Source organism: Quercus suber, unplaced genomic scaffold, assembly GCF_002906115.3.
Source record: "Quercus suber isolate HL8 unplaced genomic scaffold, Cork oak 2.0 scaffold_179, whole genome shotgun sequence".
Classification (NCBI taxonomy): domain Eukaryota; kingdom Viridiplantae; phylum Streptophyta; class Magnoliopsida; order Fagales; family Fagaceae; genus Quercus; species Quercus suber.
The window spans coordinates 600372-613140 of record NW_027069638.1 but is presented as its reverse complement, the minus strand read 5'-3'; the positions used below and the strand labels follow the sequence as shown (position 1 = coordinate 613140).

Here is a 12769-nt window from a genome sequence, read left to right as displayed (position 1 = left end):
CCTTTTTCTATTTACTTGTTAAGTGTTCTAATGTCGTCGTTTTCCTTTTTCAGCCAGTGTTCGTCCAAACATAATTAACGAGCAAGAGGCCATTATTCGCCAAGTTCTTGAAATTCTGTTTGATGTCCAAAAGAGTGGGCTACAATGCCCCATGATTTTGACAATACTTGGGGTATTGTTAGTGATTTAAATTTAGCACCATCAATTTTTGCTTTAACCTTTTCTATTTACTTGTTAAGTGTTCTAATGTCGTCGTTTTCCTTTTTCAGCCAGTGTTCGTCCAAACATAATTGACGAGCAAGAGGCCATTATTCGCCTAGTTCTTGAAATTCTGTTTGATCAACGGAAGTGTAGGGATTTGATCACCCTCGATATGCTGCAAGCATACTACGGTGATCCGGAGCTGACACCAACAGCTCGTAGATTAAATACTTATTCCCGTCGATGTAAGTATTACTTAATTTCTCCCGTCTTTTTTCTTTTTGTCATCTCTTGAACTAATGCTCGTCACTTGTCCTTTGCAAAAATGGAGGCAGCCAGGTAGAGGGCATAGGTGAGGGCAGTTGCTGCGCAAGGGAAAGAAAAGGAAAAAAAGGCAAAGGGGAAGGAAGGGGCGTCCTCATCAGCCCCTAAGGCCATCGGAAAGGGGGCGCCTAAGAGGAAGGCTGACGGGAAGGACGATCGTCCTTCCAAGAAAATGTCTGTCACCCCCAGGGATAAACTCCCGAAGAAGCCGTCACCTCCCAAGTTGAGCCACAGTGCAAGCAAGGGATTAATGACGACATTAGGCCCCGTTACTCAGCAACCTGACTGTTGTCTTCTTATTCACAAGGACTACGCCATTAAGATGATTGAGTCAATTATCAAGGATAAGGACGTGGATCCTTGTGTTGAACAAATGACGAAGGAACTGGGGGCGTCAGGCCTCTTTGGGCTTGCTTAAGTACATTTCTTCCTTTCTTTCTTTCTTTATTTATTTATTACTCAATAGCTAAAAGTTGTTCTATTTTCTAAGTGATGGTTCGTATGAAGGCGCTATAGGATAAGAGCGTCACCCAAGAAGGGGTGATTGCCCATCTTCGCAAGTGCAACGGGATCTTGACCAACGAGCAGGAGCAATACAAGGAGGCCCTTCGCACTCTCAATAAGGAGGTGAAGGAGCTGACGAAGAAGTTGAAGGAGGAGGGTGCGAAGAGAGAAAAGGAGTAAGAAGCGAAGGCGACAGTGGAGAAGGAGTTGACGGCCCTTCTTAGGTAGGTGGAGATGGCTAAGGTTGATACCGTGAGAGAATTTAAGGCTCCACAACCTTTCATTGATTCTTGCACAGTCTACTATGGTGATGGGTTTGAGGATTGCCTTAAATAGGTCAAGTCCTCCTACCCACACTTGGATTTATCCAAGATCACCATGGACGACCCCTTGCCGTCAACTCTTGCCAGCAACACTATCCTGGAGGAAACCAACGACTCCACAGAGTTAGAGCCTAATCCAAAAGGTGATAGCATCATCCTTGCTCAACCCGCTGTGGACCCTCCCGTCACCCCTTTGGTCTCGTCTACCGAGCCTCTTCAAGTTGAGAGTTCCCTTGCCCAGGACATTTAAGATCTTCCTCCCAAAGGCGACGGGAATCCTCAAGATGCCTCGGCCTCTTAGCTTTTTATTTTTTGAATGATAATTTTATTGTACATTTAGTCTAACCCTCAGACAATGTTAAATGCCCCTTTGTTTTGGGCCTTTTTTGTCCCAATATTATGTCTATACATGCATTTAAAAAAAAAAAAAAAGACGAAAAAAAACTCATTTTTGCGCACGTACCTATGCAGTATGCATCTTAGCCTCTGACATGAAGTACCATCTCCCAAGGGCCCTCAATAAGTCAAAATAGCATTGGGTTGAACCCTTGAATCCGCTATAGATCACAAATATCTTTTCTACAACCTACTTTGCAAAAACCCTACTTCACTATAACGGATGATACAAAATTTATAAACAAAGAGAACCAAGTACAAACAAAAGCAAAAACCAAACTTTAAAGTTACATTTATAGAGATCGGCCTGGCTTAATGCTCCAGCTTGGGTTTCGTTAGAGAGGGAGGTAGAGAAATCGAGCAGAGGGAGAGAGAAAGAGCAGGGAAATGGTCGAAGGTTCAGAGTAAGAATGAGAAAGACAGGGAAGAAAGAAAAAAAAAAAAAAAGAAGAAAAGAAAGCGGGCCCACCTAAATAAAAAAATAACATAAGTTTTACAATTCGTGAACAGTGCGATCTCAAATTTGAGATTGCACCTTTCATCAATGCCAAATATTTTGGTATTTAAAATACCTGATGTGAGCGGTTTTTTAGTGTTTGGTGTGTCAAATGCCAAATATTTGGCATTTGACACACTTGATGGGAATGCTCTAAACAGAAGTCATTTTAACGTACGCACGTGAATGTTTCGCATAACATAAATGTAAAAATTAACTAACCACAAGGCTCTTGATAAAATGGGGTTCAATATTGTTGCATCAAATTATAAGCACCTATTTCTCTTATTTGTTTATTTATTTCTATAGTTTTGGCATATAGCACTCGCTTCTTTATTTAGTCATCAAATTATAAGCCCTATTTCTCTAATCTATATCGAAATTATATAAATCGAATCTGAAAGAAATATGAATTTGGTAGATCTTAGGGAGCATGGGATTTATGATTAATTCTGCACCAAAATGGAAACAAATGGGATGTATATTATTGACATGGTGTTTCACATCCCACCAACTGCACTTTCACATCTGGCTTTCCAACTTCTAGAACATTCATTGAAAAAAAAATGTTTAATTGCGTGAATCCATCAAAAAAATTTTGATCATGAAATGAAATCTTTTTAATTTTGCTGAAAATTTTTTGTTGAAAGTATACTTGTACTTTGAAAAGTGAAATTTTAAAAAACTGTATATAATGATTAAAAAGCAAAAAACTAGTCCCAAACGCACGCTAATCTCTTTTTATCTTTATATATATATATATATATATATTTTTTATTTTTTTGCGCTGGTGTTTGGATCAAGAGTTTTTTTTATTCAATTAACACCCTTTTGTGTTTTCAAAGTCTCCCCCAATTAATAAAACATCATACTTTATTTTTCTTTTTCTTACTTCTAGTAAGTGGTAAAATCTCTTATAATTGATTAAGAGATATGAGATTTGATTTCTACATACATCAAAAATAAATTAGTGTCAGAAGTTAACGAAATATAATGAAACTATATTATAAAAAAAAGGACTTGGTTTAAGTCTAGTGCATCCAGTGTACTAAACCTTGTCAGATGATGACATGTGTCTAAAAATGGACACATATCATCATCTTAATGGGTCCAGTACTACTAAACACCGGTCTTAAGCCTAGCCTGTAATTAAAAATAAATAAATAAATAAAAGGTTCGTTGTGACCTTTCACTTTTGAAACACGTACCATAATAAAAAGACCACACCATGCCATCGCTTTTCCTATCTGCGCTACATGTCTGTCCGGTGTCCGACTACATAATATGCATATCCCATACAGGAAAAAAATCCCTTTCCACGCACAAATCTGAAATCACCATTAACTCTCTCTCTCTCTCTCTCTCTCTCTCTAGGGTTTTTGATTTGAAGCTGATATGTCAAAATAATGAACCACTAATTTTGAGCACATTTTGATTAGAAATGGTGGAATGGTTGAGCCTCTCAAATCTCTTGGATTACCTTCGAAGACCAGCTTCAGAGTTGAGAATGAGAGGTACATGTACATCTTTTTTCAACTTTCAGTCTCACTTTTAGCTTTTTAGGGTTTTGATTTCATTTCATTTCTATAATCTTATACAATGTGCCCTGAATATCTTGTCATTTTACTCATTTTCCACTCTTCAGGTTTTGATTTGAAGTGTTTGTGTGTGTGTGAGAGAGAGAGACTGAGAGTGGGTGTATATGAAGATGGGGTCTAATAAGAAAGCTAGGGTTTTGGAAGGTGGGGTTTTTGGTAGTGGCAGAGTTGGTAATTTTGGTGTTGACAATTTAGGAAATGGGAATAGTGGTTCTTGGGGAACTAGTGTTTGCTATGAGGTTGATGATTCTAAAGAAATTGATTCTGTATTAGAGGCTGCAAGTATGGTATATGGTATGGGGAGTAGCAGTTTGAATTTGGTAAAAAGGGTAAGTAGAGAAACAAAAATGGGTGAAATTGTGAGTGATGATTTCGAAGAAAATGTGAAGTATGAGGTGGGAGATATGGTGTGGGGAAAGGTGAAATCATATCCGTGGTGGCCGGGTCAAATATTTGATGAAGCATTTGCAGTGCTTTCGGTTCGTAGAACGAAGAAAAAAGGGCATGTATTGGTAGCGTTCTTCGGGGATAGTAGCTATGGTTGGTTAAACGTGAAAGAGCTCATCCCATTTGATCCTCACTATGCTGAGAAATCAATGCAAACAAATGCAAAGGCTTTTGTGAGTGCTGTTGAGGATGCAGAGAATGAGGCCTGTAGAAGGGCTGCACTAGGATTGGAATGCCGGTGTCGCGGCCCTTCTAATTTTCGGCCTGTGGATGCTCGTGGGTTTTATGCGGTTGATGTGGGAGGTTATGAGCCTCATGGGGTGTACTCGATGGAGCAAATTCGAAGGGCTAGAGATGAGTTTTTTCCACTTGAGATGCTTTCTTTTGTGTGGCAAATGGCTTTAATGCCGTGTAGTAAGTTGCAGGGAAATGTTGATTGGATTAAAAGTATGGCTAAAGTTCTTGCCTATCGGATGGCTGTGTTCGAGAAGTCTGATGAGACCTATTCACATGCATCTGGGATTGATCAAGTTTGCCCTGCAAGTTCAAAGAGGGTTTTAAATCAGCAAGAATTGTTGTCTCAAGGTATAATTTAATTATCTTTTCCCTGAATATTCTGCTATATGTTTTGTTGTTCATGTATATCATATTCCCTGAACCTCTGCACAGCCAAGGTAGATGCACTGCATTAAGATGACTATTTAATATGTGGAAATTAGGTTTATTTCAATATGCATGTACGTATGGATTCTCCAAGTCTCCATATGTGCATGAGATCAAAAATGACATTCCTACTTGTTTGTTGATGAATGCTTAGCCTCAGTTTTTATTTCCTCCTTTTTTTCTAATACTGTCTTTCGGTTACTGTTTGCAGCAACCTTGAGTGGTTCTTCCCATATTGATGAAGCTTTTGGCAAGAAGTCTACAAGTCCTATAAAAATTCAGTGTAAGAGAGATCAGTATTTTCTTAAACAGGTTGATGATCCCAACATTTTGAGAGCCGATCACCTTGGTCAAGAGCAACTAAGTTTCCTAAGCCCATCAATGTATGAGGAAGTAGCCTTGTCAGATGGAGAGCATGTCTTGGAAGGGAAATATCCACACTTTTTCATGAATACTGAGTTCGCAGGTAAAGAGGATGGAATTGACACATTTAGCAAAGTGAGTATGCCACTTAATCTGGGGCTTGCTGGCAAAGAGAGTGTAACCGTGGACAAGGAAGCAGGACTTGAATCAAATAGGACAAAATTAACTGACAGTTCTCAAGATTTCCAACAAGCTCAGCCAAGAATGCTGAAAACAGATGAAAATCATAATGGGCCTGAGAACATGCATTTGGCTGGTAGAATTACCTCTCCCTTGGACACCTCACAACCTGGTAATGTTCTTTCTACGAATAGTCACAATATGTATAAGAACCCAAAGGCTCTTAAACGTTCTGAAGAGGACTTGAGTTATGAGGAAGCCTATGTGGTAGATATAAATAAGAAAAAGAAAACAAAATCTAATTTGGATGCAGGCATAGAGCCTTTATATAAACTCCTTGAACCTGCTACATTCAAGGCATTGGCAAGACAATCAACTCAAGAAACTAGCCCAACTGCTTTAGTTCATAGAGAGGATTCACCAATGGACCAACAGGAGAAAGCAATTGAAGCCTGCCATACCATTTCCTCTGGTTCCATGGCTAGACAGAAAATTTTTGATACAAGAAATGTTGAAACTGGACTTTCTCTGTTAATTTCTGATCTATTAGCTCTTGCGCTAAATCCTTTCCATGATGTGGAACAGAACAGACCTGCAATTGTGCTTAATTTCTTTTTACAATTCAGATCCATTGTCTATCAGGGAAACTTGGTTGTATCTTCTTCTGAAGAGCCAGTGTTGATTGAAACTCAGCCCATTAAACCTCATGTATTTCCTCTGGCTACTGAGAGCAATCCTGTTAGGAGTGCTCAGGACCTACCTCTTTCTTCTAAACCACCCAAAAAACGGCTGAAATCTGATTTTTATGCAAAGTCTGGCCATATCTTCGATTGTGGGGAAGATATGTCCACAAAGAGACTAAAACACCTAAATGAGCTGAAGACATTGACTGTAGAAAAGAAGGCTAGCAACTCAAAGCCTGTAAAGTCTCAAAGAAGAGACTGTAAGGAAATAGGTGAGACAGTTTCAAAAAAGAAGGAAAGAAATGTGCTAAAGAAGCCAATTACTCCCAAAATGGTTCCTGTACCTACAATGCTAGTGATGAATTTCCCACGTCAATCAGCTCTTCCGTCAGTTGCAGAGCTGAAAGCAAAATTTGCACGCTTTGGTCCCCTTGATCATTCTGCCTCTCAAGTGTCTTGGAAAGCCTCAAAATGCCATATTGTGTTCAAATACAATTCTGATGCTCAGGCAGCATATAGGTATGCTGTCCAAAGAAGTTCTCTGTTTGGAAATGTGAAGGTATATTACCAATTGCAAACGCTAGGGTCTCTGGAACCAGAATTGCATAAGCTAGGCAAGCAGCTTGAAGAAGAGGCCCAATATAAGTTTCCACATTTGACATCATTGTGCAGCTACAATTCTGTAGAATCAGAGTTTCAGCCAAAGTCATCTCTGCAGAAGCCACCGGGTGATGACTTGAGGTCCATCACAGGTATACCTGGTACAACCTTAAACGTAAAATTAATGTTGGGTGGGAATTTAAGTAGTGAAAGTGAGCAGTTTGCAATTGATAGTGACATCAAAAAATCCTATGGTAATAATCCAACTGGTAGTTCATCATCTTCCTTTTCTACTATCAATGTCAATGTTAGGAACTTCCACAAAGCTATACCTTCACCTTTGCCTCCTCCCATTGATCTCCCTAACCCCATTTCACAATTTTTTGAGGACAGTGAGCTTCTTCAATCTGTTCAAGCTTGTAATTTTCAGCATTGCCAAGTTGGGTCTAGAAACAATCACACGTATTACTCCACCCCTAGCCAAAGTGTAGACATCTCCCATCAAATGTTAAACCTTCTGACCAAGTGTAGTGAAATTGTACATGAGTTGAAGTGCTCGTTAGGATATGCGCCTCTGTGTCTCTGATTAACTCAACCAGTAACATATGACATTGGTGAATAGTTTATACACTGAAGCCATTGATTTTCTGCAGCCAGGAAAATAGAAGGGTATGCAAAACACTAAACTAAACCTGTTGGAGTATTATCATGTGAAAAGACCCACTAGTTTGATACTTGAGTAAGAAGTTAGTGTTAGGGATGTACAGTTTAAACTTTAGACAGCAAGAAGCATGATCAAGAGGAATAGAAGTAGTTGGCGCATTGACATAGTTCCGAATATATGGCTATTTTAGTTCATTTTTAGAGAGGTGGAAAGAAAAATTTCCTCTCTTTTTTGTTCATATGCCAATGCAAAATCTACAAGGTATTTTATATTGGAATTGGATGGTATTGTGTTCTGCATTGGTTTGGAACTTATTGTGTTTTGAGGCATCTAATAGTAGGCACACAGTGCACATATGTTGTAGCTGCTTTTTCTTGTGAATGCCACCGCGTCATTTGGATAGCTTTATAAATTGTATGGCTCCTATCATTTCTATTGAACATTCAACTATATGGTATTGCACGTGATGCAATTCCTTTCAATGGTTGAGATATGCAATTTCTCTCAATGGTCAAGACTGAGAGTTGAAAAAACCAACTTTTAATCTCAACTATTGATTAAAATAAGTTATGAGAAGTAAAAAGTGACAAAAATTTGTGAGAGGACTTGATCTCAATTTAAGTAATGTAATATTAGACAGTATTCAACTTTTCCTTTTTCTTATAAGTAGAATCTCATTATAAAAAATTAAAAATCAAGGTGGTGCAGATGGGAAGATAAGATAACCATAATTCAAGAACCCTATGTTTACCCGATTGAGAAGTTCAATTTGTGGAAGATAACTATATTTTTGTCTATTCTGACCTTCTTCTTTTTTCCTTCCCTTTTTAATTTTTTGGTTATTGCGGGTGTCCGGGACTTTTAGGGCATATAATTAATTCCTGTTCTCTTTTTAATTATTTTTTGGGGGTAAAATATAAAATATAAAAATTAGATATGGGCTAAAATCAGAAACTACACAAATTTTTCAAAAATATTTAATTTGCTTCCTAAACACAAATGATATTCAAACATTTTTTGAAACTACTCTAAATCATTTTCTTCTTTTCAACCGTTCGTTTTAACTGAAAAGTCTTTTGGTAACTATATATGACAAACTAGTCTCATCACACGATGTGTTTTTTTATTTTTTGGTTAGTGGTCCTACTTTGTAGAAAAAATTTGTGTTTTTTTATTTTATATATATATATATATAATTTTTATTTTGAAAATCTAATTTATAAGTAAATAAATCAATAGGAAAGTTGTCCTATTTTTTAGGCAGTGTTTTAGTGGGAGATAGAATTGCATTTTTACTGGATTGTCCTTTAGTTTTGCCTCTACTTAAAATATAAGGGTGTAGGGACATTTTTAAACTAAAAAAAATGAAGAATCCAAACAGAAAAAACCCCTTAAATTATAGTATAGATTATATGTTCATGGATTGTTTGGGCACAATTCTCTCGATAACTATATTATAACAAATTATATGGTGGTGGTGATGGCGATTGTGCATAGGTGCCAATTAAATACTTTAAAAAAGTTTTGGTGGGATTTCTTAGTTTTTGCATTTTATCCTTATTTTCTAGTTAGTGCTCATGATTAATTCCGGGTGAGTGGTTTCTTCTCTAAAATACTAAGGCAATTACGACGAAAATTTCCCCAATGACCGTGTAACGTGTTCCATGTGGCATCGGTACTTGGATTGTCGCAATCACTATTCTTCACACGGTAGTCTTCAACGCCGCATGGGACTTGAGACTTATCTAACTCACACCAAAACAATTAGAAAAAAAAGACCTCTCAGCCATACAATGAACCTTACAAGAAGCCACTAGAACCATACTTAATATTTTTCCATAGAAAAATAGCACCTACCTCGAATCATGCTTCTAAATTGTTACCTCATTGCATAAAAGTCAGATCTCATAGCGTTGACCAGTTCACCACATAAATAATTGATAAGTTTGAGGTTGCCAAGCTCCTCCACCAAACTCTCTCTCTCTCTCTCTCTCTCTCTCAAAAATCTCAAAACATGGAGTACAGGACCTTAGAACTGAACGTAGTCTCTGCCAAAGACCTCAAAGATGTGAACCTTTTCTCCAAGATGGACGTGTACGTAGTGGTCTCACTCTCTGGAGACTCACACCACCACAAGCAGAAAGCCAAGACCAACGTGGCCAAAGACAGTGGCACCAGCCCCTCATGGAATTTCCCTATGAAATTCACCATAGAAGAGTATGCAGCCCAGCAAAACCGGCTGACCCTCGAGTTCAAGCTCCGGTGTGACCGTAGCCTTGGTGACAAAGACATCGGTGTAGTCTATGTGCCCATCCAAGAGCTTCTCAACTCTACAGGAGACAAGTCCATGAAGTTCGTGTCTTACCAGGTGAGAAAGCCCTCAGGAAAACCCCAAGGTGAATTGAACTTTTCTTACAAGTTTGGTGAGAAAGTATCTAATGCAGCAGTGGCTTCAAAGGTCTATGGGGATGAGCCTGTCACTGCTTACCCTGTAGCCCAACCTGTGGTGGGGCCTAGTGCACCATATGGTGGTTCATACCCTCCTCCTCCTCCTCCAGGACCAGGATATGGGTATCCACCACCACCACCACCGTATCAACAACCATATGGTGGGTACCCACCACCACCTCCACAAGGATATGGGTACCCACCTGGGCCAGGATATGGGTACCCACCACCAGTGCAGCAACAACAACCCCAGAAGAAGAACAAGTTTGGGATGGGATTAGGAGCTGGGCTGCTAGGAGGAGCGCTTGGAGGGCTATTGATTGGAGATATGGTGTCTGATATGGGTGATTATGGTGGTGGGTTTGATGGTGGGTTTGATGGAGGATTTGACGGTGGTTTTTGATTATTATCGTTTTTTTTTTTTTTTTAGACTTTTTTTCTTTGATGGGTTTATATGTTTGCGAGGAAAATAATGCACATACTGGTTGTAACCGGAGATAATTATTGTGAAACTTTTAAATTCTCTCTATTTTCTTGTACGTTTGAGGAGAGATTCATGGGACATCATGTTTAAAGATCTTTATTTTCTCGGGGTCAATTGTTAGTTTGTTGATATACTTCGTAGTTTGTATGTATTCATGCCTTGCTTATGGTGTTTAAGCCATTAAGAATATTCCATGGAATTTGGAAAGCATCAAGTGGCTGGATAATATCTATAGGATAATCATTTTAAATATATATATATATATATATATCTATAGGATAATATCTATAGTATTAGATCAATAATTTATTAAGGGTTGTGAATAAAGCAATACGTTCCTCCCCATTGGCTCATCAATAATTTATTGAGGCTTGTGAAGAAAGCAACGCTTTCCTCCCAATTGGCTCAACAACGTGTTTGACACTTCAATCCAAGATTCCAAATTTCCAAGTAGCTAAAACAAACAAAGAAAAGGAATAGAGTTTTAAAATGTCTTCTGAAGGCGATCGTTTTAAGGTCAACATGACATATAATGAGGGAGGATGAACCAGGGGAAAATTGGACCCGCAATTATGAACTTCAATAACACGTTCCCTTCTTTGAAATTTTACAAAACAAGGGTTTGTAACGATCCCAGGTTTTTCTATTTTTCTCTTGGTTTTGTTCTTCTAAATAGCTAGACTGGACATAGACTAGGATGATTATTAATATAGTCTCTGAAATATTAGATCAAGTTTAATTCGGTTCATCAACTATTAATTTATCAATTTAGTTCATCAACTCCTGGTACGCTAAAGAGTAAGGGGTAAGTAACTCCCATTACATTACCCTCAACCTCAAGTTAAGCTTATAACAAAGCCAACAGATCAGAAAACAATCAAAACATAACCAAAAAAAAATAAACAAAAGTAGTCACAACTGGCTAAACAGGTATATGCAATTAGACAAAAAGGTATTGTATTTGTGAATGCAAACAGTGAGTGAATTCCAATGTTTAAGCAAGTCAAGGCCAATGAAAGCATCGATCTCTCAACAATCAAGCTCTTTATTCGTAATTGAAGGGCTTGGTTTACTCCATCTCAAATTCTCTAGAATTCAACTTTAAGCGGTTTGGATAATTCTTATGTTTCTAGAGAAACCCATTGAATTTTGATCCATATTTCCTCGTGATCTTGAGTCAACCCGCCTACACCGATTGGTCTTGGATGACCCACAGCCAAACCATATGTGTTTAGTTTGAAAAAATCACGAGGTGATGGATGGTTGCCATCTGTTGGGTAATTTAGACCCTGATTTTTTATTACACAGTAGATTTTATTAATTAAGTCCAAGTCCAACACTGCCAAATTAATCAAATTCATTTTATCCAATGGAAAGAGATTAAATATATGGCATAGGGTATCATCAGTTGCAATTCAATCAAACACTAAAAAGAGAATAGTGATACGATGACAAAGTGAAAATCATGAGAAAAACTAAGGATGAGCAATCCACTATAGTAAGAGAAATTTACCGTCCAAGTAAAGCTTTTATCTAGACTCTACAACTTGAAAATCGACTGATAGTAGAAACCTTCTATTACTTCATAATCTATAAACTCTTCGACTATATGGATGCTCCACAAATGACAGACCCGCTATCACGGCCGGAGCCTCTATTTCACTCCAAGAACCTTTTAAAACTTCATTCCACAAAATTAACGCTAGGATCTTGTGAATTTCAATTTCACTGCTTGAACACTTAAAATAATTATGTTAAAGATCTCTCAATTTGAACTCACGGGATGTGTTAATTTTGGCTTGTAGATTTCTCTCTTAGGGTACAAATGTACAATAGAAACCTCCAAAGCCTCTTGAAAATGGTGCATAATGGTCCCATTTATACTTGATGTAAGCAGGACAGAAATCTAGGCCAAATTGGCCAAATACCATCAATTTTTGAACTTTTTTGCACGAAAACACTATTTCGAAAATAAATAGCAATCTACCATCTTTTTAAGTACTCGAGTTTGGTGAACTCGAGTACTACATTTTCCAGTTCCTCCGTGGCACAATGACATGACATTTGGATTTAAAAATTCCACTTAGTACTCGAGCTTCGTAGGCTCGAGTACTGTATTAAAAATGGTACCCGAGTTTAGCAAACTCGGGTACCATTCTGTAATGGCCACATACAGAGTGTGTGCTTAGGCAGATTGGTACCCGAGTTTGGGAAACTCGGGTACCAATCTGCCTTAACACATTTTTTTTAAAAAAAAACCTGGCCAAAGAAAACCATGGTCCAAATGGACTCAGGCAGATTGGTACCCGAGTTTTGGAAACTCGGGTACCAATCTGCCTTAGCAAAGTTTGTTGAAAAAAATCCCTAGGCCAAAAAAACCTTGGGCCAATTTCAA

The 12769-nt window shown here is 38.1% G+C and overlaps 2 protein-coding genes across 2 annotated transcripts; both read left to right on the top strand.

Moving 5' to 3' along the window:
• The first annotated feature begins 3474 nt into the window (after positions 1–3474).
• LOC112013958 (PWWP domain-containing protein 1) lies at positions 3475–7854 on the top strand. Its single transcript, XM_024046344.2, has 3 exons — positions 3475–3758; positions 3890–4874; positions 5164–7854. The coding sequence occupies exons 2-3, from the start codon at positions 3947–3949 to the stop codon at positions 7362–7364; spliced, it is 3129 nt and encodes a 1042-aa protein (XP_023902112.2). The 5' UTR covers positions 3475–3758; positions 3890–3946; the 3' UTR covers positions 7365–7854.
• A 1462-nt stretch (positions 7855–9316) lies between these two features.
• On the top strand, positions 9317–10473 carry LOC112013963 (protein SRC2). The gene has a single exon (XM_024046350.2). It carries the CDS (start codon positions 9457–9459, stop codon positions 10291–10293), a length of 837 nt encoding a protein of 278 aa, XP_023902118.2. The 5' UTR covers positions 9317–9456; the 3' UTR covers positions 10294–10473.
• The last annotated feature ends 2296 nt before the right edge of the window (positions 10474–12769 follow it).

Coding starts and splice junctions, on each gene's coding strand:
- LOC112013958 (XM_024046344.2), top strand. CDS start 3,947: ATGAAGATGGGGTCTAATAAGAAAGCTAGGGTTTTGGAAGGTGGGGTT. Junction 4,875..5,163: donor GCAAGAATTGTTGTCTCAAG/GTATAATTTAAT, acceptor TACTGTTTGCAG/CAACCTTGAGTGGTTCTTCC.
- LOC112013963 (XM_024046350.2), top strand. CDS start 9,457: ATGGAGTACAGGACCTTAGAACTGAACGTAGTCTCTGCCAAAGACCTC.